This window comes from Phytophthora cinnamomi (assembly GCF_018691715.1).
Source record: "Phytophthora cinnamomi strain GKB4 chromosome Unknown Contig77, whole genome shotgun sequence".
Taxonomy (NCBI): domain Eukaryota; phylum Oomycota; class Peronosporomycetes; order Peronosporales; family Peronosporaceae; genus Phytophthora; species Phytophthora cinnamomi.
The window spans coordinates 142,734-166,422 of NW_027151010.1; the positions used below are offsets into that span (position 1 = coordinate 142,734).

The 23,689-nt window shown below is 53.7% G+C and overlaps 10 protein-coding genes across 10 annotated transcripts; 5 read left to right on the top strand and 5 right to left on the bottom strand.

The window, feature by feature from the left end:
- Nucleotides 1–6,194: 6,194 nt before the first annotated feature.
- On the top strand, nucleotides 6,195–7,817 carry IUM83_13886 (RxLR effector protein; the record flags this gene model as incomplete). Its single annotated transcript, XM_067938587.1, has 1 exon — nucleotides 6,195–7,817. The coding sequence occupies one exon, from the start codon at nucleotides 6,195–6,197 to the stop codon at nucleotides 7,815–7,817; it is 1,623 nt and encodes a 540-aa protein (XP_067785683.1).
- Nucleotides 7,818–8,358: 541 nt separating this feature from the next.
- Nucleotides 8,359–8,781, bottom strand: IUM83_13887 (putative thioredoxin; the record flags this gene model as incomplete). Its single annotated transcript, XM_067938588.1, has 3 exons — nucleotides 8,359–8,374; nucleotides 8,521–8,654; nucleotides 8,716–8,781. 3 exons carry the CDS (start codon nucleotides 8,779–8,781, stop codon nucleotides 8,359–8,361), a joined length of 216 nt encoding a protein of 71 aa, XP_067785571.1.
- An 857-nt stretch (nucleotides 8,782–9,638) lies between these two features.
- IUM83_13888 (uncharacterized protein) lies at nucleotides 9,639–11,327 on the top strand (the record flags this gene model as incomplete). The annotated part of the gene is made up of 1 exon (XM_067938589.1): nucleotides 9,639–11,327. The coding sequence occupies one exon, from the start codon at nucleotides 9,639–9,641 to the stop codon at nucleotides 11,325–11,327; it is 1,689 nt and encodes a 562-aa protein (XP_067785684.1).
- A 213-nt stretch (nucleotides 11,328–11,540) lies between these two features.
- On the bottom strand, nucleotides 11,541–14,685 carry IUM83_13889 (E3 ubiquitin ligase; the record flags this gene model as incomplete). Its single annotated transcript, XM_067938590.1, has 9 exons — nucleotides 11,541–11,697; nucleotides 11,766–11,852; nucleotides 11,920–11,998; nucleotides 12,072–12,126; nucleotides 12,195–12,223; nucleotides 12,300–12,362; nucleotides 12,443–13,843; nucleotides 13,917–14,134; nucleotides 14,237–14,685. 9 exons carry the CDS (start codon nucleotides 14,683–14,685, stop codon nucleotides 11,541–11,543), a joined length of 2,538 nt encoding a protein of 845 aa, XP_067785685.1.
- Nucleotides 14,686–15,009: 324 nt separating this feature from the next.
- On the bottom strand, nucleotides 15,010–15,993 carry IUM83_13890 (Eukaryotic translation initiation factor 3 subunit G; the record flags this gene model as incomplete). The annotated part of the gene is made up of 1 exon (XM_067938591.1): nucleotides 15,010–15,993. The coding sequence occupies one exon, from the start codon at nucleotides 15,991–15,993 to the stop codon at nucleotides 15,010–15,012; it is 984 nt and encodes a 327-aa protein (XP_067785580.1).
- A 172-nt stretch (nucleotides 15,994–16,165) lies between these two features.
- Nucleotides 16,166–17,090, top strand: IUM83_13891 (polymerase delta-interacting protein PDIP1, containing BTB/POZ domain; the record flags this gene model as incomplete). The annotated part of the gene is made up of 4 exons (XM_067938592.1): nucleotides 16,166–16,237; nucleotides 16,319–16,401; nucleotides 16,478–16,553; nucleotides 16,641–17,090. 4 exons carry the CDS (start codon nucleotides 16,166–16,168, stop codon nucleotides 17,088–17,090), a joined length of 681 nt encoding a protein of 226 aa, XP_067785579.1.
- Nucleotides 17,091–17,598: 508 nt separating this feature from the next.
- Nucleotides 17,599–18,891, top strand: IUM83_13892 (putative lipase; the record flags this gene model as incomplete). The annotated part of the gene is made up of 1 exon (XM_067938593.1): nucleotides 17,599–18,891. One exon carries the CDS (start codon nucleotides 17,599–17,601, stop codon nucleotides 18,889–18,891), a length of 1,293 nt encoding a protein of 430 aa, XP_067785551.1.
- A 310-nt stretch (nucleotides 18,892–19,201) lies between these two features.
- Nucleotides 19,202–21,247, top strand: IUM83_13893 (putative dolichol kinase; the record flags this gene model as incomplete). The annotated part of the gene is made up of 4 exons (XM_067938594.1): nucleotides 19,202–19,464; nucleotides 19,554–19,977; nucleotides 20,065–20,997; nucleotides 21,119–21,247. 4 exons carry the CDS (start codon nucleotides 19,202–19,204, stop codon nucleotides 21,245–21,247), a joined length of 1,749 nt encoding a protein of 582 aa, XP_067785581.1.
- A 79-nt stretch (nucleotides 21,248–21,326) lies between these two features.
- Nucleotides 21,327–21,779, bottom strand: IUM83_13894 (Aspartate aminotransferase; the record flags this gene model as incomplete). Its single annotated transcript, XM_067938595.1, has 1 exon — nucleotides 21,327–21,779. The coding sequence occupies one exon, from the start codon at nucleotides 21,777–21,779 to the stop codon at nucleotides 21,327–21,329; it is 453 nt and encodes a 150-aa protein (XP_067785578.1).
- Nucleotides 21,780–22,107: 328 nt separating this feature from the next.
- Nucleotides 22,108–23,262, bottom strand: IUM83_13895 (Aspartate aminotransferase; the record flags this gene model as incomplete). The annotated part of the gene is made up of 1 exon (XM_067938596.1): nucleotides 22,108–23,262. The coding sequence occupies one exon, from the start codon at nucleotides 23,260–23,262 to the stop codon at nucleotides 22,108–22,110; it is 1,155 nt and encodes a 384-aa protein (XP_067785577.1).
- Nucleotides 23,263–23,689: the final 427 nt, after the last annotated feature.

The following is a 23,689-nucleotide window of genomic DNA, read 5'->3' on the forward strand; positions in this document are numbered from 1 at the left end:
CATTGTCGCTTCTTTCTGCCGTCATCCTTAAGCATTTGCTTTGACGATATCGGTTCACATTGGTTTTGCAGACTTTCACCACATGACGAAAGGCATTCTCTGGTCGATGATGTGGTGCTTATTTCTGCTGCCACTTTTGCGAAGTCACGGCTTGTATATACCATCCTACCGTCACTGGGAGCACATTTCCACCTTCCAGAAATCAGCTCCGATATCAATTCAACCATAAAATTCTGTGAGGATCCCGATCTCCCGTAGTGTCAATTGCCATTTTCTGCGTCGAATGTGCATTGACACGTGCAATATCCACGAGAGACAACGCCAATTTCTTATGCCATCGCTTGTACGAATGTCCATCAGCGAGTGAAAATCTAGCCCTCAACTGATCTAAACGATCAACACCTTGCATGTGTTGATTATATTGTAAAATACAAGTAATGGCAGGGAACTCGCGGTTGGTATCCCGAATCCGACGGGTCACGGTTGTAGGCTTTGATCCATCGGCACTGGTAACCATCGTCACAATGCTACCATCTCTGAATCATCTCTGAATCTCTTCATGGCTAGCCAAATCTCGAAGACGATCCGCAATGTCGCTGGTATTAGAGTGGAGGCGATAATTCAGGGCTATCCATGTCGTTGCACAGCACACCAAGTACATGCGGAAGTGATACCTGCCACCCGGCTTTTGTGGGTTGAATACAATAAGACGCCGCCCCTGGCGAGACCGGCACGCCACACTAGCTTCATCCAAAGCGAGGTCACGGCCCACTTCGATATATCGACCACCTGTGCATTTCAGCAGATTTAGCAAGGGGCGAATTCTGGCGGCCGGATCACACTCCACAGATGCCCCGGGGTCTGCCCGAAAACTGAAACAGCGGCGAAGCATTTTGAACCGGTTCAAACTCATGATATTGTCGAGACTTGTCGCGGCGCCGCCGAAGATAGCATCTTCCGTCGGTGGCCTCAGTAATTTGAGTACTCTCCTTTGTCAGTTAATGCCATGTAAAACATGATACCCAGGAATATCATGAATTATTCGATGGTGAATTGCGTTGTGATGCGATTTTTTTATGGCAGCATATAGATTTGTCTCTAGCACCACTTGCTTCCAGGCACATAAGCCAGGAAGCTGGATGAGGCTGAGTGTGCAAATATGTGCCAGTACTCTGGCAACAGTCTTGTTGTCGTGTTTTTGTCATTGTGCTCGTAAAGGTCATTGGGGGCGGACATCTCAATATCTGGTTGGAAACGCATGTTTTTCACAGCTTCAACCTCTGCCAGGCTTGCAGGAACCGTGCAGGGTCATACATTTCGTAGCTAATTGTACGTCGAGACTTCAAGATCATCCAATGGTGCATCTATCCTCAACTCGCCATCCGTCACATTGTCCGTCGGATCACGCCATGCCGGATTATTGGGTAAGCTCCTGAGCGCCTGGTAGTTTTCGATTCCGCGTTGAACAGCCGCCACGCTGAGATTTCCACAGCGTTCTGGAACTGAGTATCGAGCCACAGCGCTTGCAGAATACGCCCGTTCGTTGATCGTTTTCACGCCGAACTACTCACCCGACGATATAAGCCGTGCCCACACAATCGAAAGTCTTCCGGCTCATCCACGGCTCTTTAGCTGGTGCAAAGACAACACACTTCTTCAGAAATAGCTCCTCGAGCATTGGGGTAGGCACGGTTGGCGGTGTGCCGCTCGGAGCGGCGCCATTTCGCTCGAGTGTGGTGCCGACAAGAACGGCGACACGATTTCCACCACCCCGTTCTGTCATCATGTTGTTCGTCACACCAATGGGTTCGTCACGGACGTCCATAGCTCTAGGCTCGTCACTGTAATGGCTTGAGGCATCATTTTCGCCACGGCTTCGTGTTACACTCACCGGTCGTTCAAAATCATCACGAGCAACTTGATCATCATCGCTACCACGACCGCGTTCACCAATCGTCTGATGTCCGGCATCAGCACCGCCAACTTGACCAAAGTCAACGACCGCTACCATGACCACGGCCACGACCGCCACACCGCACTGAACCACCACTACCACGACCTCTACCACGGCCACGACCGCCACGCCGCACTGAACCACCACTGCCACGCAACGGAGAACCACCACCGGCACGTATCTCAGCACCACCAATGCAACACAGCTTAGCACCGTCACGTGGACAGTCACTTTCGCCACGCTCTACCGTACTAGAGTCGCGGTCTCGAGCGCTATCACCAGCGCCGTCTCCTCCATCTGCATGTAGACAACCACGCACCACGCCGTCGCTCAGCACCACACGGACACAGCCAAGCATCTCGCTATGAAGCAGCTCGTACCGCCATCGCCACGAGATCGGTCACCAGTGGCGTCGCCTCCATCTACATGCAAACAACCATGCACACAACCTTATTTAGAGTGACGACCAAAACCTCACTCCAAAGCCGTACGTACCTCCACACAGCGCAGCACCACCAGCACTTACCAGCTCAGCGCCACCACCACATCGGAGCTGCCCAGCACAACCATCGACAGAGTCCTGAACTTCTATCTGATGATCCTGTACTGTACAGGACACCGGGTCTGCTATCACAGGTGAGTTTGCGTGTTAAACTGAATAGATATAGATAAAACCTACTTTTTAAAATGAAATGTTGGAGTACGGCTTCTTCACCAAGAAAAAAGTCTTCACCAGCCTTTCCGTTTGCAGGGCGACCTGGCAGCACATACCGAAATCTGTTGTCAAGGCCGCGCGGTGGCTTTGATGTCCATACTGAGCCCTTTAACTCTCGCCACACGCTATGGAAGTCAAGAGTAGCTGCGAGACTGCGTGTATCAGTGTCATTCGTGGCTTGCTGCGTCCATCGACACTTCGTCTTCTCTGGTAGGGCTCCTTCCCGCGCCCGCTTTCCCGCCATACCTGGCGGAAGGGAAGTCTGGAAATGAACGGCTCGGGTATCAGTCGGCTTTCAATATTATTTATGCGAAGTGCCGTAAATATCTTACATACATTTATTTTAAAATCCAATATGCATTCAAGATAACAGTTTATTCATTTATGTATGGCCTGATCGACACAAGAAAGTTTCATTTTCCCCTACAACTAACAGAGTCTCCGGTGTGTTTGTCTGGTGTCCGTCGTATTCCGCCCTTAGGACATCAGCCTGCCATAGAGCATCGTCCTACCGCCCTGCATTAGCGCATTAGTAGCCTGCCCTATGGCATCTCACCATCTTCCCGACTGCCTTATCTTTGCCCGAAATTACAACGCATAGCCATGCGTGATATCTATTCGTCCTGTGATTGGCCGGCTGATTTGCCTCAGCTTTCACATTTCCTTTTTTGAATTTCGCGGGCCGCGGAGCGAGGAAGCGCTCGGACGTCGGGCGCCGCTGCGAGCCCCACAGGACGCGAGCGCCGCACAGCGACGACGGTGCGCTGCGTGCGCGACATAGCAACCTGTACATGTGCGCGATAGCGCTATAAAGTAAATAGAGGACGACCTTCTGGGCGTGAGCTAAATACATAATATATTATTACTGCTCTGTGATTGACCGAAACCCTCTCTGTTAGAATATATTGCTATTCGGGGCGCCACACACATTTCACGATACAGCGCGCGAAATACAAGACGTGCGCTGGACAGAGGTGAGTCCGGGCCTTCAAACGCGACTTGCCGGACCTTCAAGCACGCCGGAACTTCAAGAACGATGGACCGTCAAGCACCACCCGCTGGACCTTCAAACACGCAGGACCTTCAACCATGCAGGACCTTCAAGCACACAGGACCTTCGAGCACACAGGAACTTCAAACACACAGGACCTTCAAGCACGCAAATTTTCAAGCACCGTGCGCGATCGCATAGTAGTGGAGCGAGCTGGAACAGCGAGCGTAACGGGTTGGGACGAACGGTATATTCAATAGTGGAGCGAGCTGGCACAGCGAGCGTAACGGGTTGCGACCAACAGGAAGTCCAGTAGTGGGGCGAGGTGGCACAGCGAGCGTAACGAGCTGTGACAAACGGTATGGCAAGTAGTGAATCGAGCTGGAACAGCGAGTGGCACGGGTTGAGACGACCAGTAGGCAACGTAGTGAAGCGAGCTGACACAGCGAACGGGACGGGTTGCAACGAACGGTAGGCCAAGTAGGGAAGCGAGCTGGCACAGCGAGCGTAACGGGTTGAGACGAACGGTATGTTCAGTAGTGGAGCGAGCTGGTACAGCGAGCGCAACTGGTTAGGACGAACGGTAGGTCATGTAGTGGAGGGAGCTGGCACAGCGAGCGTAACGGGTTGGGACGAACGGTACACCCACCGGAGCGAAGCAGAGGGGGCTATGGCAAATAGTGGAGCGAGCTGGCACAGCGAGCGGAACCGCCTATGACTAACCACACACACACCGCCGCGAAGCGGCGGCGATCGGCTAGTCTTAACTTACTGAAACGAGCAACCTGGTGTCCGTCCGTAACGCATGCCAGTAATGCGAACACTAATCCGGACTTTTGATTGGCCAAAACGACTATTGGCTGCGGAGCGCAGCGAAGGCGGCTCTGATTGGACGAAATGTGGCTGGCTAATATCAATTATTTGGTTTAGTTAGTTCGCTCTCTATTTCTGATGCAGCCATTCCACTACAACACATGCAGTGCCTTGGTTGTGCCACCACTCATTACGGTGGACGGCTTGGGACTGCAGCTGCGGCGGTGTGCCTGCTGTGAGGCGCTCCTCGCATGGGACGCCTTCGCAGCAGGACACGTCAGGGCGGGCGCTCACCGCTGCATTGCGTGCGCCAGCGGCCCTGATGCCGCGGCCTACTGGCACTGACCGGGTCTAGCGCCACCAGAGTCGGCGGTAGACCCGCGCGAACACAACGCGGCTCTGGTGGCCGCCACGATGGACCCTCCGCTGCCGCCGCCGCCCCTTCCTCCGCGGACCGGGAGCGACGCAAGTGACGCCGCATTCGCAAGGTGCCGCGACGGCGCCCAAAGAAAGCAGGCTAAGCTAAAAATACATAGAGCCGTCTTTTTTGTTATAGTGGTTACTTTGGGGTTACATAACCTCTGTAGTGTACTTGAATTAGAGTGGCGCACCACATTATTATCCCAACCATACTTTGGTGCCATTCCAAAGCTGGCACGAAGACGTCAGATTTAGTTTTAAGTTTTTCTTAATAGTTTAGATGTGTTACTTGGTCTGAACTCTTAACGATACAGTAAAGTGCCTCAATAAAGAACACACAACAATTATAATCCAATTACACCCACTACCGCTCGGATGTACTGTTTTAGTAACATGTATTTCACTAATCACCTAGCTTCTTTCACAATAAGTCAGTACATTCGTTGTCGAGATAAACCTTTAATGCTAAATATACCTTATCGAGGCACTTTACTGTACTCCTAGACACCTACTATATATTATAGACACGGGAGTGTAGTTGTTTGGGTCATTGTGGCTTTGAATAGTTAGTCCGTCTACGGGTTTTGCCTCTCAGAATTTGTTAACAAATTGTATAGGACGGGAACTTTTTACGAGCGTTGCAATGAACCCGTGGTTTACGGTACATGATTTGCTTGGCTTTGGCCAAGCCCACCCAACTGGGACCCAACATAGACCTATGTACCGCCGCGTAGCGGCGGCGAATGGCTCGTAGCTTACCAAGTGCGGCTATAATCCCATAGTCGGTTTTTTCATCCATTGCAAAAAATCGGTGATCACTTTTCCAATTCTGCTTTCTGCATCTGTTTTCTATCGATTTTAGACGAATCATGTGCAGTGATTTGACGCCAAAAGCGCAACCATTGGTTGAAAACTTGGTTTTTATTAGGGCGGCTATAATTTCGGCGCGCACTGTACGTATTACGGTACGGCTTACGGTACGGCTTACGAGACAGCTTCAAGGTGAGGTTTACCAGTAAACTAATAATTGCATTCAACAAGGAGTGGCCATGAAGTGAGTACCTAGTAGTCTAAAGTACAAGAGAGTACGGACTTTAAGTTACAATATCACTTTTCTTTTTGCCTTCTACGAGCCCAAGCTTCGACTACATCACAACAACGAAATTGGTATCACACTGGTTTCCACCATGACTTTCAAGCTACATCAGTGGTCATGGTGCCACTGTGCAACGCTGTTGGTTGCTCTTGCTTTAGTAGCATGCGTCTGTGATGTTTCGGCGAGTGTGGGTCAAGGCACAACCATGATCATGCCACTTCATGCCTTCGATCTGGATCCAGTTCGCACCCAAGCCCATCGGCAACTACGGTCTTATCTGCGGGCAACAGCGAACGAAAATAACGACATTTCCGAAGAGAGAGCATTCGAAAATTTTCCGAGAGTCGCGAAACTCGTGGAGAAGCTTAAGTCAGACAAGCAAAAGGCTGTTAGTAAGTACTTCACCAAGTTACAGCTTGACAAGACGACACCCAACCTTTTCGAGAGTCCAAAATTCCAGGAGTTTGAGCGTTTCGTGGCCAAAACCTACAAGCGTACCCCAGACGCAACTGATGCGGCGATGGTTACAACGTTGATAACCCACCATGGAGATGAAGCTGTGGCTAAGATGCTGGCCGCAGCAAAGGAGGCGACAAGTACCAAGGCCCTTGCTACCAAACTGGAAGGCATTCAGTTCTCTAATTGGCTTCGAGAGGGAAAAACGGCGGACGACGTGTTCATTTTATTGAAGCTGGACCGCAAAGCGGATGATATCTTGGAGAACCCCGCCTTGAAGTCTTGGGTGGCCTACGTTCATGATCTAAACGAGAATCCGTATAAGCTGCTGCTGTCTAAGCTTCACACTCGCTATACCGACATGGAGCTTGCCAGTATGTTCGCAGTCGCGAAACAACGTTATACAGCGCTACCCATTGCCGAGGGTATGGAGACAGCTCAACTGAATTGGTGGATGAGCAAAAAATTGAGTGCGGACTCCGTTTTCAGTCTTCTCAAGCTCGACGAAGAAGGAGACAAACTTTTCCAGAATCCACTGGTAAAAACGTGGGCGGCTTACGTGAGAAAATCGGACGCGTCGAATTCAGACAAGTCAGTATTCTTGGCGCTGAAAACACATTACGGGGAGAAAGACCTGACAGAAATGCTTATTAAAAACGGAGACTCGTTGCCACTTGCTCAAAGTTTGAAAGAAGTGCAGTTCAAAAATTGGATAGCCGACGGAAAGACCGCCAATGAAATCTTCACGGTTCTCAATTTACAAAAGGAAGGTGAGAAGACTTTCGAGAGCGGGGCATTTAGTTATTGGACCTCCTACGTGAAACAGATACAGAAGGGAGATCCCGATGAGATCATGCTGCTTGTACTGAAGAAGCACTACGACGACGAGAGTCTAAAATCTATGATCGTTGCAGCAAAAGGAACGCCGAGGACGAAGTCCGTTGCAAGTCGCTTGGAGCAAAAGCTATGGCTGAGCGAAGGAAAAAGTGTTGAAAACGTGTTCAAGATTCTGAAGCTGGATGAAAAGGGAGACGACTTTTTGAAGAGCCCCGAGTTGGGCACGTGGGTCACTTACGTACAGAAGATGAGCAACCGCGACAAGATCTCGGACGAATTGGCCATTTCGATGTTGGAGCGCGAGTTTGGAGCGAGTGAGCTGGCAATGATGATTTCCTCCGCGAAGACCAGAGGCGACGGCAACAAAGAAGCACTTGCTGGTTTACAGAGGTTTCAGTTCGAACAATGGCTAAAAAAACGTGAGACTCCCGATCGCGTCTCACACTGGATTAGCAGCTACTTCTTTGATTCGAGGAGCACAGGCGTTGTTCTCGATTACCGCGCGTTCTTCAACCGAGTTACAGCCAACTCGTGATTTCACTGCTTTTGAAGATCTGAGAAGGCGGATAGTGAGAAGGAGGCAGGTAACCAAACCTTGGAAATCAATCTGGATTCCATTAACCAGTTGCCCAGTACTATTCATCTTCTGTGTGTACGGCCCCAGCAGAACGCGTAAGAAAGATAAGACTGAGCTTTCAACTAAGCCTTTCGTAGTTGCGTTTGTTCACCCGTATAAAGTCTTACTTCCTAGGTCTCGGACATCCTTCGAACTTGTTATTTCCGACGAGTATTTCAAAACCTGCGAGCTCGAAATTTTCCGGTGATCGTGAGGAGAATTGGCTGTATAGCTTGCAAAGGCCAGCACGGGGCCTTGCCCCATTGGTAACATGAAGCAAGAAATGGTGTGTCACACACATCTGGCGTTGCAGAACACCCTTCGTCGTTTCCCAATTTTCTATGTCCACTATTTTTTGATATCACGAATGCGTAACGCTTTACAAAAAGAAGCGTCTCTACCTTTGCATAACATATATCCTTCAATAATGAAAAATATAATTACTCTCCAAAACCAATGCTTACCTTTGTAGCCCACTGTACCAGGGATGGCAAAAAAATATAATAAAAATATTTTTTCATTTTTATTCGTGTAAGTACGAAAATAAAACACTTCGGTTTTGTATCGGACACAATCTGACAACCGCGCTCTATTAGGTGGGGCCCTATATTTGCTGACGTACGACGCGGTCATCTCGCCGTCCTTGCACACGCGGAAGGTGGGGAAGCAGTCCACGTCAATCTCCTTGCAGACGCTCTCCAGCTCCTCGGTGCTCACCTTTAGGAACTTGACGGCCAGGAACTCGTTCTCCGTCAGCTGCGTCACCATGGGGGGTCACCATCTTGCAGTCACCGCACCGCGGCGCCGAGAACTGCACGGTGGCCGGCTGCTTCTCGCCGATGGCGCCGCTGAAGTCCACAGGTGTCTTGACCTCGATCGGCATGGTCGGCTCCGCCACCTTTGAAGCTGAAGTAGCCCTGCGGCGGCAACCCACTCGTCAGCATGCGTTGAGGCCAGTATTCAGGTAGTTACTGTGTTATACGGTGCTCCAGGCGATCCGTTTCAGCGGGGTTTGATGTATAAAAATGGTAAAATTTTCATAAAAGTGAAAATAAAAATATTTTTTGATATTTTTATTTCGAAAAAATCCTTCCATATTTTTTTTGCCATCCCTGACTCCAGGCTGCATAGACCGAGCGCGTTTTAATCATGCACTCGGCTGGTAGCCCTTCGTGCGATCGCCACCGCGTTGCACTAGCACAACTGCTGATGGCAAGCCGCTGCGTTACGTGCACAGTGTTGACACCCCCGCAGTGCTTGCCGCGACCAGCTCCTCGCCGCGGCGCTGAATACTGGCGTAATCAGAGTTTCGTTCCCAAATACATTGTGCACTGTAAAAGAAAAGGCCAGCCACCACTTTTGCTAGCATCTCTCTTTGTGGGACGCAGCGTGTATTGGACTCTGCAGTTTCTCAGGCGGGCCTGTTTTTAGACCATCCGACGTTGCCGAATCGCAGTCTCTCACTTGCAGTTTGTAAGCCGGTTGCCGAATTCAGGTCCGACAAAACCGGGGCGCCGCTCCCCTTCGTCAACCGCAGTCATTTTTACCGTCGTCGCCGACGCCGCACGAGCTCGAGCTGGCTGGCACCCTGCGCGCGTCCTGTGAGCCGCCGGGAGCCTCTCCGCCTCCCCCCACGCCGTCCCCTCCGTGCAGACGCGTATTCTCCTTCTCCCCTCGCCGCCCGCGTCTCCGTAGACGCCGTATTGACCGCGCAACCCGAGTATAACCGCAGCGTACCCCATGGCTCGAGCCAGCGACTCCAACCAGGCGCTGCTGCTGAACCCCGAGTTCTGGACGCCCAAGCAGCTCGAGGAGTGGCTCAAGCGCTTCGAGGATGGCCGCTACGCGCGCTTCGTGGGTCCTCTAAAGGGCCGCAAGGGCGCCGAGGTCGTGCGCTTCACCGCCGCGGACTGGGGGACGCTCAGTCCGCAGGACCTGGCCACCAGCCTGCGCTTCACGCTGCTCGGGATGGTGCAAGTAGCCACCAGCGACGACACGCTGGCTATCGTCACCGACTTCGTGCCGCTGGCCAGCTCCCCGGGCCGCATCAAGCGAGGACAGGCCCCGCACAAGACGGTGCCCGTCAAGTTCCCGCCCATGGTGGAGATGCCCTCGGTGCCCATTCTGGTCTTCGCGCTGCTGTTCGTGATCCTTATTATTCTGTGCTTTACGGTGCTGAAGGGCCCGCTGGCTGACATCGGCATCGACTCGGCCAGTTTGGTCACGTACGGATCCATCCCGCTCGTCAGCGTGGTGTTCACGTACTTCCACATCTGGGTGGCGCTCTGGATGACCTTCTACCCGCTCGAGTACACGGGCTGCATGCAGATCCCCGACACGAACACGGGCTTTGGGTGGCAGGGCATCGTCCCCAACAAGGGCGAGAAGATGGCGCGACAGGCGGTGCAGATCATGACGCATCAGCTGCTGCAGGTGTCGGAGGTGTTCGCCCGGATTGAACCGGCGCAGGTCGTGAAGGAGCTGGAGCCGATCCTGTTTAACACTATTCACACGGTTGTGGAGGACATGGCGCTCAAGTACAGCCCCGAGCTGTGGGCCGTGCTGCCCGCCAAGGTGAAGGAGGAGATTGTCGAGAAGGTGAAGGAGGAATCGCCCGCACACATTGAGGCGCTCATGGACGAAATCCGAAACAATATTGAGGACGTGTTTGACCTGGAGGACATGGTGGTGACCAACATGTGCAAGGACAAGCAGCTCTTGGTGAACATGTTCGTGACCTGCGGCTACTCGGAGCTGGCCTTTATCCGCAACTCAGGCGCCTACATGGGAGGGCTCTTCGGTCTCATGCAAATGGGTATCTGGTTCGTGTACTCAGACCCCATTGTGGTGTTCCCCGTGATCGGTTTGCTTGTGGGCACCATCACCAACTGGTTGGCGCTCAAGATGATCTTCGAGCCCGTGAACCCCACGAAGTACTGTGGCATTACGTTCCAAGGACTTTTCTTGCGGCGCCAGAATGAGGTCGCCGAGGTTTACGGCAAGATGGTCGCGCGTGACGTCTTGAACTCGCGCAACATTTTCGAGGCTATCTTGAAGGGTCCTTACTCGGATCGCCTATTCGAGCTCGTGTACGACAATGTGCAAGAGGCCGTCAATGCTGCCACTGAAACTACGCAAAAGATTATTAACTTCAGCATTGGCGAGGAAATGTACGCCAATATCAAGGAGGATGTGACCAACCACATCGTTGAGATCTTCCCGGACAGTCTGCGCCAGATCGAGGGTTATGCCACCGTTGCCATGGACTTGGAGGTTACGTTACGCGAAAAGATGAAGTTGCTGAGTTCAGAGCAGTTTGAAAATTTGCTGCATCCGATCTTCGAGGAGGACGAGTGGAAGCTCGTGGTCATGGGTGGTGCACTAGGTGTCGTGATCGGCATCGTCCAAATATTCCTCATCGAACACTAAGCAGAACGCGCTAGAGGGAATTGTGAACGCGGGTGCTGCATGCGCCTAGATGAAATGCGTTTAATGGCGATCATCGTAGATAAGCCATGTGGTCTGCGTGACAAAAGAGCTTCCCTGGTGCTTGAAATGGATAAATTATCAATTCATGTGTATTCATTTTGTTTTTGTTTTTTTGCATTCCCCCAAGAATTCACAACTTACGCATGGCGGTGTCTAGCTTAGCTGAGTTTGATCGACGCTGAACTGGCAAACTGGGCACACCTTGTTCAGGGACAGCCACGAGTCGATGCAATCGGAGTGGTACGAGTGAAAGCAAGGCAACGACTTTATCTCTTCACCGACCTCGAAGCTACAGCGGCAAATCAGGCAGCTACACAGCACCATAGTAACACGGATTAGAGGTTGCTACATCGACAAAAAGGAGATGCCGTGACATACTCCGGAGTGGCTTGGTCGGCGTGTTCTTTTGCGGCAGTGTAGGTGTACGTTGGGAGCTGATTGATGAGCGAATTCGATGCTCCGCGGCTGAAACAAAAAGACAAGTTCGTCAGTTCTGTGTGGCTTCAAGCCATTCAAGAACAACACGACTCACGATTTGGAGGTGTAAGGTCGGCGGCCGTGATGGTCTCGAGCAGGAGGGGGTGTATCGTTGACTTCTGTCTCAATACTCACTGCGCGAAACACATACAACCAGCAAGACGCTGAATAGCCGAGCTTCAGAAGCAAGAAATCCTTGAGACTTACCGATTCGGTAATCGAGGCTTGGCTGGATGTCTGTCACTGGGATTCCTCTCACGAACTGCACCGAAAAAATCGATTTGTGAGTCTCCCTCATCAGAGAAATACAATGTTCCATAAGAAGCGTACCTCGTCATCATAGTTATTCCCTGGGGTATCTACAGCAGCAAATCGGCACCATTTTTCAATGTTAAGATGACGACTATCGCCCGCAACAATGCCAATGTTACGTACCCAGATCAGTTTCGTACAAATGCTGCAGCCAGCGCGCATACTCCTCATCGAAAGACATTACTCCTGTAGTCACCATAGAAACAAGGCTATGAGAACTCGATAAATCTTGACGCCAAGAAATGAAAAGCACAGGATGCACGCACCAGACCCAACATCAAATGAAGACGGTGCGTTTTCATCCAGTGATTCTTCGCTCGCTCCCATCGAGATCACTTTTTCCCGAATGACTTCAGGAAGCACAAAACGGAACAAGTGACGCAGTGGCAGCACTTTTGTTTGGCCATGACCCGCATCCACGTGGAAGAGCACATAGATATCCACTCGAGTTCTGTGCGCTTTCCGAATCACATCGATTTTCTCTAGTGTGAGATCTCCAAAAGGTGTCCGGATGCCAGGTTGGCCCAACAGAAAGGTAACTGCGCTTGGTCCATCGTACCGCATAGCCTTTGTATTAGCACGTCTTTGCTGATCGGCAAATGCACTGGCATGTGCCGCTGATGTATCGCCATTTGAATGAGCCGCTGCTGCCGAGCCCCCACCGGAGTTGATTTCCTCCATCTGCCTGATAGGCAGCGGCGACTCCATGGCGGGGAATGCGCTGGAATCGTGCGAGTACAACACGCGGACAGTGAACAGCTTGGGAAGCGAGAATGTCGACGAGATGCAGTCAAAGTCACCCTTGTCGAGGCGCAACGTGACAATGCCTACATCGTTTTCTCCAAGCCCTGCTTCCCCCTCAACAACCTGCAGCTCCAACAGGATGCTAGCGTGCAGTCGGCACTCGAAAATCAGCTCTCCCTGCCGGCCGAATGGCAAGTGATACATTTTCAGCTGCAGGTCGCTGCAGTTCTGGAATTGCCTCCCCACGCGGAATATGTGCATTCCAGTATGAAGATCCACATCTCGAACCCCGTTCACCATGCTGGAAAATAGAACTCCCTTCTCGTTCTGAATGACGAAATATGGCCGGCAGATCTCGGCTAGAGGTGACAGAGTGGTGGGTTCTGAGCTACTCACTTCGTCCGCACAATCAGGACTCGACAATAGATCGATCTGGCGGATGTAAATCGGTCGGGCCGCTGGAGCCACTGCAATGCCCGTTAGCTTGTGTTTCTTCTCTTCCAGAGCTGGCAAGTCGGCGCAGTCCACTAGTTTCCTGTCCCGCATTTCCAATAGTTTGCCAAAGTCTGTAATGTATCGAGCCTGGGGCCTTGGTAATTCACCACTGTAGGCAGAATTTTTGGGGTCGTTTCCACTGAAAGTCCGCTGAAGCTTCGCTGGCCAGGTTTCCGCCAGCTTAATGTGCTGCAGATACGCGTTCAGCAGCTCGTTTCCAAAGTTTTCAGGGAAGGTGGACACGTCCGTGCAGTAGAGCGTACAGCACGTAGCAAACACACTCATCTGCTCATTGTTAGGCGCAAGGAGGATCGCAACATTGGACGGCTTGAGGTCCAGCCACGCCGCAACTGTTGATGTAACCACGAAGCCGGAATGCATCGACGGAATCGGTCCGCGGCAATACGAAATCGAGGCGATGCGGCCATCTACCAAAATCACCACCAAATACCCAATTAGCTTCCAAAAGCCTCTCACCAGCCACCAGCCAGCAAAACTCACCACAAAACTCATCAAACACCAGCGGCTTGTGGTGCATCCTCTTCACCCCATCAAACAGTCCGCAGTCGAACACGCAGGCTCCGTCTTCGAACCGCTTGGACATCTGCGAGTCCAGCTGCTCCAGCACCTTCCCGGCCGCGTTCCAATTGCGCGCCGACGAGTAGGCGCCAAACAGCCGACCGAACGTCGTGATGTGCGGCGGCGCCACGCAATACACCCTGCATCAGCACCAACGCATCGCCACAAAAACAAAAACAAAAAAACGATCAAATCAAACCGCTCGACCTCAATTCCACCTCTTCCTCGTGTATCTGCAGCACCTGGGGGCGATCTGGATGAAGCAGCCGTCCTCGCTGGTCTTGGCGAACAGCGCGTACTGCACGGCGCTCTGCAGCGAGGCCTGCAGCCGGTAGGTCCAGAGCAGCACCTTGTACGTGTTGGAGGCTGCGTTCTCGCTCTCCTGCTTCACGTCGTTGGCGTCCGTGGCGGCCTCGATGGCCTCGAAGCTCTCCTGCGCGTCCAGCAGCAGCGACGGAGGCGGCGGCGGCTTCTCTTCCTCGTCGGTGGCCGCCGCCGCCGCGTTCTCCTCGGCGATGGCCTCCATGGCCGTCACCTCCGTGGGCGACGGGGGCAGCGACAGCTTCAGCAGCAGCCGCCGCACGCGCGGGTCCTCGGCCACGCGCTCCGAGTTCATGCGGCGGATGAGCACGGAGCCGCGCTCCACCCACGCCAGGCTGGCGGGGAAGCCCTCGGCGTCGGCGCTCGCCATGCTCCAGCAGATACTCCGGGACTGAGAATAGTGTTGGGATAGAGTGGGAGCCGTTTTTGAAGTCCGTAACAGAGACTCGAGTAAGTTTACGCGAGAGTAGAAGAGGGTGAGAGATCTCGATAAGTGGCGGGCTTGAGTAAGTAGACAAGTTTACCAGGACGACAGGCGTAGAAGCTGGGTGATTGTTGGGTCTGTGCAGGATTCATGTATACATGTATACAGCTCAGCTGGGTGGACTCGCGCTTTGATGCAAAACACGGACTTGATTAAGTAAGACGGGCTGCGAGAGCTCGCCAAGCTTCATTAGGATGCCACGCTGCCTGCCTACTTGCGCGGAGGGGGCGCCACGTTCTGCGGCAGGGCCTTGCCGTATCCGGAGCGGAAGGTGGTGCCCATGCTGCCGGCGTCTTCGTTGGCGGGCTTGTTGGAGGGCTTGGCCCACTCCAGCTTGAGGATCAGGTGGTCGTAGCCGTAGCCCTGCAGCTTGTTCAGGGCCTTCTCAGCATCCTCGCGGTACACGAAGCTGACGAACGCGAAGCCGCGCGACTGGAACGTCTCGCGGTCCTTGGCCAGGTACACGCGAGACACGGGGCCGAACGCGCGGAAGAGCTCCTTGAGGTCGTCCTCGCGCGTGTCGGGCGACACGTTCGTGACACGCAGCGTGGCGCTGTCGTCGCGCGAGTTGTCACCTCCAGCATCGCCTCCAGCACCGCCAGCGCGGCCGCGGAGGCTGGGCGGCACGTACTTGCTGGAGCCGAAGGCGCCGTCCAGCGCAGAGCCGCGCGCCGAGGGCTCGGCCGTAGCGGAGGGGGCGGAGGGCGCGCCCTCGCCCGCCTCGGCGCGCTTGGCCATGTCCTGCTCCAGCTCCTCCTTGGGCGTGTCCTTGTACGGACACTTGAGCGTCCAGTGGTCGCCCACCATGCCACAGTGGCGGCACACCACGATGGACGAGTTCTTGACGCCGGCGAAGATGTTCTCCTCCTCCTTCTTCTCGCCGGGCAGCACCTGGTCGGCGTTCGGGTCCTCCAGCTTCACCTCCTCGTACGACATGTACGTCACGTTGCTGCCGTCGCCGTCGTCCAGCGCGTCGCCGAACTTGGCCCACTTCTTGCGCTCCAGCGCGCGCTTGCTCACGCGCTCCACCTCCGTCACCTTCTTGACCTTCTTGGTCACCTTGACCTTGTCGCCGGCGTCGTTCAGCTTCCACTCCACGATCTGGCGCACGCCCTGCGAGTCCGGCTCGCTCTCCACGCGCTGCGGCAGCACGTCGTCCTCCTCGTCGCCCCAGCGCATGCCCGAGATCGCCATGGCTACACTGCTGTACGGTACTCGTCTGGGTGAATGAGCCGCTCAGTATGGGGAAGGGGGACTCTTGACTGGAGCGCAGCGAGTTTCGGAATTAAGGCGGGAAATCCTCTCAAAACGGATCGATGGCTTGTGAATAAAGACTGAAGGGACGCAAGTTGAAGTGGTTGCTTAGATGCTGTCTCGCGAGGGCTTGCGGCGCGAGCTGGAGCGCGAGTGGGCGCTCATCGAGAGCGCGGAGAAGAAGGTTTGGTGCAGGTATATTAGTTGGACGGGTGTGGGGTTGCAACTGAAGGCGGATTTGGGGTGGTGGTGGATTGGTGAGCAGCTCGTGGAGGAGAAGAAGAAGGTGGTGGCCGAGTGGGTGACCGTGGAGGACGCCCAGCGAGAGTACGACGCCAAACGCGACGAGTACGTAGCTCCGCGATAGGTGATGCGTTAATGTGAAGGAGAAATGTCACCGTTTTTTTTTTTCCTGGTCGACTAGGTTCGAGAAGAACGTGAGCAAACACTTCAGCTTTCTGCCCGAGGACACCGTCGTTGTGTTCAACGTGGGAGGACAGGTATTGAGCTCTTCGGTCACGTCTCTTATCGTCTGCCTTTCAGATGACGGTGTGACTGACGAAATTTTTTTTTTTTTTTTTACGTAGCTGTTTAAGTCTACCGTGAAGGTGTGGACTCGAGACAGGTTCTCGATCCTGGCGCAGCTCTGCACGGCAGCCCCCAAGCTCCGCCCCGACAAAGATGGGTCGTTCTTCTTCGATCGAGACTTTTGGGTCTTTCGGCTCATCGTCACTTTCTTGAGAGATTACAAGCTGCCGGATTCGGTGGAGGAGCTGCGCGAGTTGTACTGCGAGGCCAGCTTCTATCGGTTGGGGTTACTTCGGCATGCCATTGAGGCTCGGATGATCGGTGATGACGCCGTTGCAGCAAACGTGTTACAAGTACGCCCCAGTGACGCTCAAAGCACACCCACTGCAACTCCAGCAGGTGCACAGGATAGTAAGGCCGCGGATGCTACCGCCGAAACATCAACAGCTAGTATTGCCAGCAAATACGGCGAACTACCAGATCCGTTCGGGTTTACCTCCAAGAAATAGATGGAGATGGCAACATTTGTGCTGATGTTGCATCTGGAATTCATTTCAAGGTTTACTGTATGTGTATTGTATTCAATTGTTCAGGTCGAAACGGATCCAATTTGCAATAAGAATCATGTGTAACTGGTCTGCTACCGATTGGTCTGCTACCGATTCCTCTTCGACGGAGCAAACTTGTCATTGGGGCAGCGAGTGCAGCGATGATTAGTGTTTGCAGTAACTTTGGCCATCACGTCGGTATTCAGCTCTCGTCGATGCCTTGAAGTTACCTTGTTTTACGAATGATGCAACTGTCATCAGATCGGGTGATTCACCACTTCAACCACAGAGTTAGCGTGCACTGCACGTCGTGCAGATTGAAGCTCAGCGACTAGTCCAAGTACCGAACCTGGACCTTCCGAGTATCACTCCATGCATGTACCTCGAACAGCACGCGGATCAGTTCCATTCTGCAAATTGCATCGAACAGCGCAAATCGTGATTCGCAACGCCGATTTCCTGCCGACTCATGAGTCGTTACCACACAACCGGTGCCCTAGTTCTGGGCTTTGTGCTTCTACTGAACGTACTCACTTCGTCCATCGAAGCTGAAGTGGAAGTGCAAGAAGCCACGGTAGATCCAGATGTGGGCAAGACTGTCGTCGAGATCGTCCAAGCTCGCGGTTACGTTATTGAGACGCACCAAGTCACCACCTCGGATCGCTATGTGCTCACTTTGTACCGACTCCCGAATACCTACGCCGAGAGTCAATCGGGCTCAGTCGCTGCTGCCAACAAGCCCGCAGTTCACCTGCAGCACGGTCTGCTGGACAGCAGCTTCACCTTCGTCTCCAACTTCCGCACCCAGAGCCTCGCGTACGTACTGGCTGACGCCGGCTTCGACGTCTGGCTTGGAAACAACCGCGGCACGACATGGTCTCGCTCCCACCTCGACTACAGCACTGACGACGACGAGTTCTGGGACTTCACGTGGGAAGACATGGGTCTCTATGATCTGCCAGCGTTTGTGAACTACATCCTGAGCACCACTGGTCGCTCTACAGTGAGCTACGTGGGCCACTCGGAGGGCACCACTCAAGCGTTCGTGGGGTTCTCCAAGAACCAGGAGATCGCGAAGAAGGTCGACTACTTTGGAGCCCTTGCTCCAGTAGCTTGGACGGGTCACGCCACCGCTAAGCTCTTCGTGGCGTTGGCGAAACTCAAGGTGGACAAGACCTTCCTCAACCTCGGGTTCACGAGCTTCCTACCGCACAGCGACCTGCTCACTGTTCTCCTCTCGGATGTCGTGTGCACCAACGTGGCCGGAATTTGCGACTCGGCCATCGGACTCATTGCTGGTCCGTCGGACAACTTGAACGCCACGCGCATTCCGGTCTACCTCTCGCAAACCCCTGCAGGCACCTCTGTCAAAAACATGGCTCACTACGCTCAAGGCATCCGCGACGACACCTTCGCGTCGTACGACTACGGCTGCAGCTGCGTTCGTCTCCTGGGCATCAACCTCTGCTCGTCGCTCATCTGCAAGAACAAGGCCGTGTACGGCAGCTTCGACCCACCTGCCTACCCTGTTGGCAACATGGTGTACCCGCGCACGGGCTTCTACATCGGTGCCACCGACACGTTCGCAACGTCTGCCGACATAGCGCAGATCCGGTCGGGACTGCCCAGCGGCACCATTGTGCACGAGAAGACCACCGCAGCCTTCTCGCACCTGGACTTCACCTGGGCCCAGAACGCAAACGAACTCGTGTACCAGGACTTGCTTGCCCAGCTCAAGCAGTACGCTGGCCAAGCCTACTGAAAAAATGCAAGTGGTAAGTTGAAGTTGGTCAAGAATGTCAAAAGCAAATAGTAAGTTGAAGTTCATCAAAATATCAAAAATGATCGTTCGTGTCAAAAATGGTCGTTCATGTCAAAATGATAATTCGTGTCTCATTGGTGTCAAAAATGCCATTCGAGTAAAATACATTTCGACAGTCTGGTTTTGTATATTATAATACTACATTTTAGTATTATAATATACAAAACCAGGCTGTCGAAAATGTTTTTTTTTAAACATTTTAAAATACAACCGTAGTAGTATAAGGATTAGGATTTAGCGTGTCGAAAATATGCCGCGCAAGGCGTCGAACGAGAGCCGCCGCGCGCAGGTCGCCGAGGCGCTGGCACTGGTCGTGGCCACCGGCTGGGCCACGCACCTCGTCCAGAAGGAGGAGGAGACGGCGGGCGCTGGGCTTCAGGCCGAGCAGCAGCTGCTACAGGCCGCCACCATGTCGCACGTGCTTCTCGTGCTGCATATCCTGGGCTTCTGCGCCGTGGTGCGGTCCATTTTCAGACCGCGGGCTCTGTCCAAAACGCTGCGTCAAAATTCCAGGTGCAGTACATGTATACCCATTTTTGACAGTCATTGTCAATGAGGACTCGTAAAATAATATATTTATTTATGTATTGTGTGAACTGCAGACAGGAGCGCGACGCCGGCCTCGTGGTGGGCTGCGTGCTGCCGCCTCTGGTGCTGCTGAGTCGCCTGTTGGCGGAGATCTACCAGGACCAAGTTTTCTCCAGCGCCACTTTCTTCTACGCGTGGACCAGCGTCTCCGTCGGCGTGAGCGCACTGCTCAAGGTCGCGGTCTTCGGGTCCGTCACGTCGCTCAGCGTCAATATCCTCGTGGATGCGGTCCTGCTGCCGGCGGCGTTCGGGCTGCTGAGTCCCGTTGAGGCGGAGTGGAGGTTCTTGCTGGCGACGGGCGGGCGGGTTTTCGTGACGACGGCGCTGGCTGCGGGCTTCAAGCTGCTGCCTCGGTCGTTCACGGTGGGTGAAGCTCTGCTCGTCGCGCAAGGCGTCGGCTTATGCGCCTACGACCTCGTGCTGTCTACGGCCAACCGGGTGCGTTTTCGTTGGTGTTGTGCGCAGTGACTGTAGCTGACGAGGCCTGCTAACGGAGGTTTTGATTTTGCTGACGGTGCCGAGTAGCTGAATGAATACGACGTCATCGACCTGCCGCCGAATGTGCTTCACCCCTGGCTGCTCTTCGACGTGGACCGGCCGGACTACGTGTTGGCACTACAAGTCGGAATGCTGGGGTCGCTGCTGGTGTGCATCGCGTTGACCCCGCTGCTGCGATTATATGGAGCGCCGTCGCCGACCACGGTTGCCCACACATTACCCTTCAAAGGAACCGTGGGGTTTGTGCTCACGGCGTCGATGGTCGCGGGCGGAATGGTGTATCCGTGGAGTGGTTTCTTGCTGCAGACATGGAACCCGTTTGGCTGGCTGCTCGACTTCCTCTCAGAGTCGCGCAGTTTGCCGTCATTTCTGCCACCGCGATTCGCACTAATGGGCTACTGGGCGACGTGCTTGGCCGTGCTCGTCCCATTCTTCGCATTCATCGCCGATCGCTTTGCGCTGCGCAACATTGTCGCGCGGAAGCTGTTTCATCTATTGGTGGTGCTCATGTTGGGCCCGGCATCGCTTTTCGACGCACCCATGCTGGCATTAAGCTACGGTGTGGCGCTTGGCGTCTTCTTCCTCGTGGAATGTATACGAGCGCTGGCGCTGCCGCCGTTTGGCCGATCCATCGCTGAGTTCATGCGGTCGTTCATCGATCACCGTGAGGCCGGACAAATCATCTTGACCCATTCGTATCTGCTTCTTGGCTGCGCGCTGCCGCTGTGGCTTGTGCCTTCAGTGAGCGAACCCTCTGCTCTCGTAATGAACGCTGGGGTTCTGGCGTTAGGCGTGGGTGACGCAATGGGAGCTGTGGTGGGTTCGAGTGTTGGCCGGCACAAAGTGTTCGGCGGCAAGACGCTGGAAGGGTCTGCTGCGGTGTTCCTTTCGATATTAATCGCTTCGATTCCACTTCACGATTACCATACCCGGGCTTATGTTCACGGGGAATACATCCAGGTACGGCTTGACCGACAACGACTTGTGCAAACATCCTGAGTGCTGAAAGCAAAACCGAAGGTGATAAAGTGTTTTTCGTTCTGACAGTTGGTATTGTGTGCTTGCTATGTATGCGCGGTAGTTCGTGCTACTCACCTTTGCGGTCTTTTTGACGAGCGTGCTGGAGGCTGCAACGGCACAGATTGACAATTTGGTGCTTCCGCTCTTCTTTTACGCGGCATGCAACCTGGTAAACTGCCATCGCCAGTAATGCAAAACAGGTCAGAAAGCGAATGAGGTTGCGTCACCCGAACTATGTTATTTTGCGTCTTGAGCAGCAAACAGAGCACTTAGTCAAAAGTAAGCGAGTTGAGCGCGAACTCCTGACCGTCCATTGCTTGAACTATCGTGTCCATGGAGCCAGCATACGAAATACGTAGCCCATAAGGCTCACCCATGTCGGAACCGGGGGCCACAGCTACACCGGTCTTTCGGATCAAGTACTCGCAGAAATCGTTGACGTTGTGGAGAATCTCGCTCTTATCAGCCGGATAAGCCTTCTTACCTTTGAAATACAACGACAAGTCCATGAAGACGTAGAAGGCCGCTGTCGGGTATGCGAAGCGCAAGTTAGGAATTGCTTGGAGGCGCTTCAGGATGCACTGTCGCTTCAGGTCAAGTCCATAGAGGTCATCAGTAATGCGAACCTCACCCCGCTCGATTGTTTCCAACTCCAGTTTCATGGCTTCGATCGCCATGATCTGGGCGACGCTGTTGGCACACGATGTCGTTTGACCTTGCATGAGTGGCACGGTTCAATGAAGTGTTTGGGACCCGCCATGTAGCCAACACGCTGACCAGTCATTGCAAACGCCTTGGAGAAGCCGTTGATGAGGATTGTACGCTCGTGCATACCCAGAAGCGAGGCGAAGCTGACGTGTTTGCGCTCTGCCGCACCCTCATCCTGGAAAACCAGTTGCTCGTAAATTTCGTCCGAGACAACAACAATGTGCTGGAACTGCAGTTTGCGGAGAACAGCGGCGATTTTCTCCAAGTGTTCAGGGCTGTGAAGCGTACCGGCCGGATTACTGGGATTGCACAGGATCATTATCTTCGTCTTGGGGTTCGCAGTCAGTGTTTTCTCCAGATCGGGTTGATGAGGTAGTCCTCCTCCAGCTTGTTTCGTAGCCGAACAAGGCCGGCCTTCACTTGCGTGACAATGCCCTCATAGTTGCCCCAGTACGGCGATGGCAGCAAAATCTTGTATCCTGGGCGGCAGATGGCAAGCATCGCGTTGTAGAGTGCTTGTTGGGCACCGCTACAGACCTGAACTTCGGTCTCGGGGTCGTAGCTGACCCCTTTCGCGCGCTGAAGATACGTGACGATGATCTCACGAAGTCCAGCCATGCCGCGCATATCGCAGTACTTGGTTTTGCCCTGTTTAAGAGCTCTGATGCCGGCCTCCATAGCAACTTTCGGGGGTGGGAAGTCAGGCTCACCCACGCACAGCGAGTGAACGGGTTTGCCTGAGGCCTCCATCCCCTTAGTCACTCCGAAGATTGAAATGGTCTTCGCGATAGTGGTGTTATCGAACACTGGGCTCAACGGATACTTCTGCGCCATGGTCAGCTCCTGCGGAACAGCATCAGGAACACCGTTCGTCGACTCCAACGCACCGCTCGAGTAGCACCCAAGTACACAGACGTACGAGCACATCGCCCTCAGCGCGGCAATCGCCTCCACCGCCTTCGCCTCGCTCTGACGGGCCTTCATGTCCGCGTAGAAGATGAACTCGGCCTTGCCGGCGCTCGGGTGCGCGCTGCTCCAAGGCCTGCTCTCGACCTTGCTCAAGTCGATATCGCGCGACGCGAAGAGACCGAGCGCGCGGTGCAGCTGGCCGTGCGCGTTGCCCGACGCGAACGCGAAGGCGATCGACGTCTTGCACTGGCGGGTCTTGGGCGAGGGCTCCGCGGACGTTTTGGCCACCATCCAGAACCTCCCGTCGGACGTCTTGGTCGGACGCTGGCACTCGCCCACGATAGCCAGGTTGTACTTGAGCAGGAGGTCGTAGGTGTCGTAGCAGGTTCCGCGCGTGGTCGAGTCTACGGGCAGTACGGCGAAGTGCGCGTCGTCCTTCTTGACGGCGACGACGGCGTCCTCGAGCGTGTTGTACTGGACGGGTTCGAACTCGTCGACGGTGGTTAGCCATTGCGCCGTGGCCTTCTTGGCACCGACAAGCGCTGAATTTTCGTGGAAAGCAATACGAGTAGTGCTTTCGACCGGCATGATGTAAGTGGTTTTCGGATCTTCAGGTGCAAGGTTTGTTGGAAAATGATGCTCGACTGGCACCTTTGCCATGCTAGTGCAGTCATCTTGATCGCGTGCGTTCTTCCTGTAACGCCATCACTAACACGGAATGGTGCAAAGACGACCCGTTCAGTAGTTGAATGGAGTTCATCACAACGAGGTTTGGTTGTATATGGCTCATCAAAACACCGTGTTTGATGGGAGCCTTCAGGAAAACTGGATCTCAACCCGCAGCGGGAAACCGCGGTCACAGTACTGTAGATGCAGCGTGGGTCACCACAACACGAGACAACACATTTTTAACCTATATAGATCACGTACGCATTGCTAATTGCTAAAGAAAGTGGCAAAGGCAGAACAAAAAATTCTTGATAAACAAATTCACCACCAAATAAGGATCAGTATC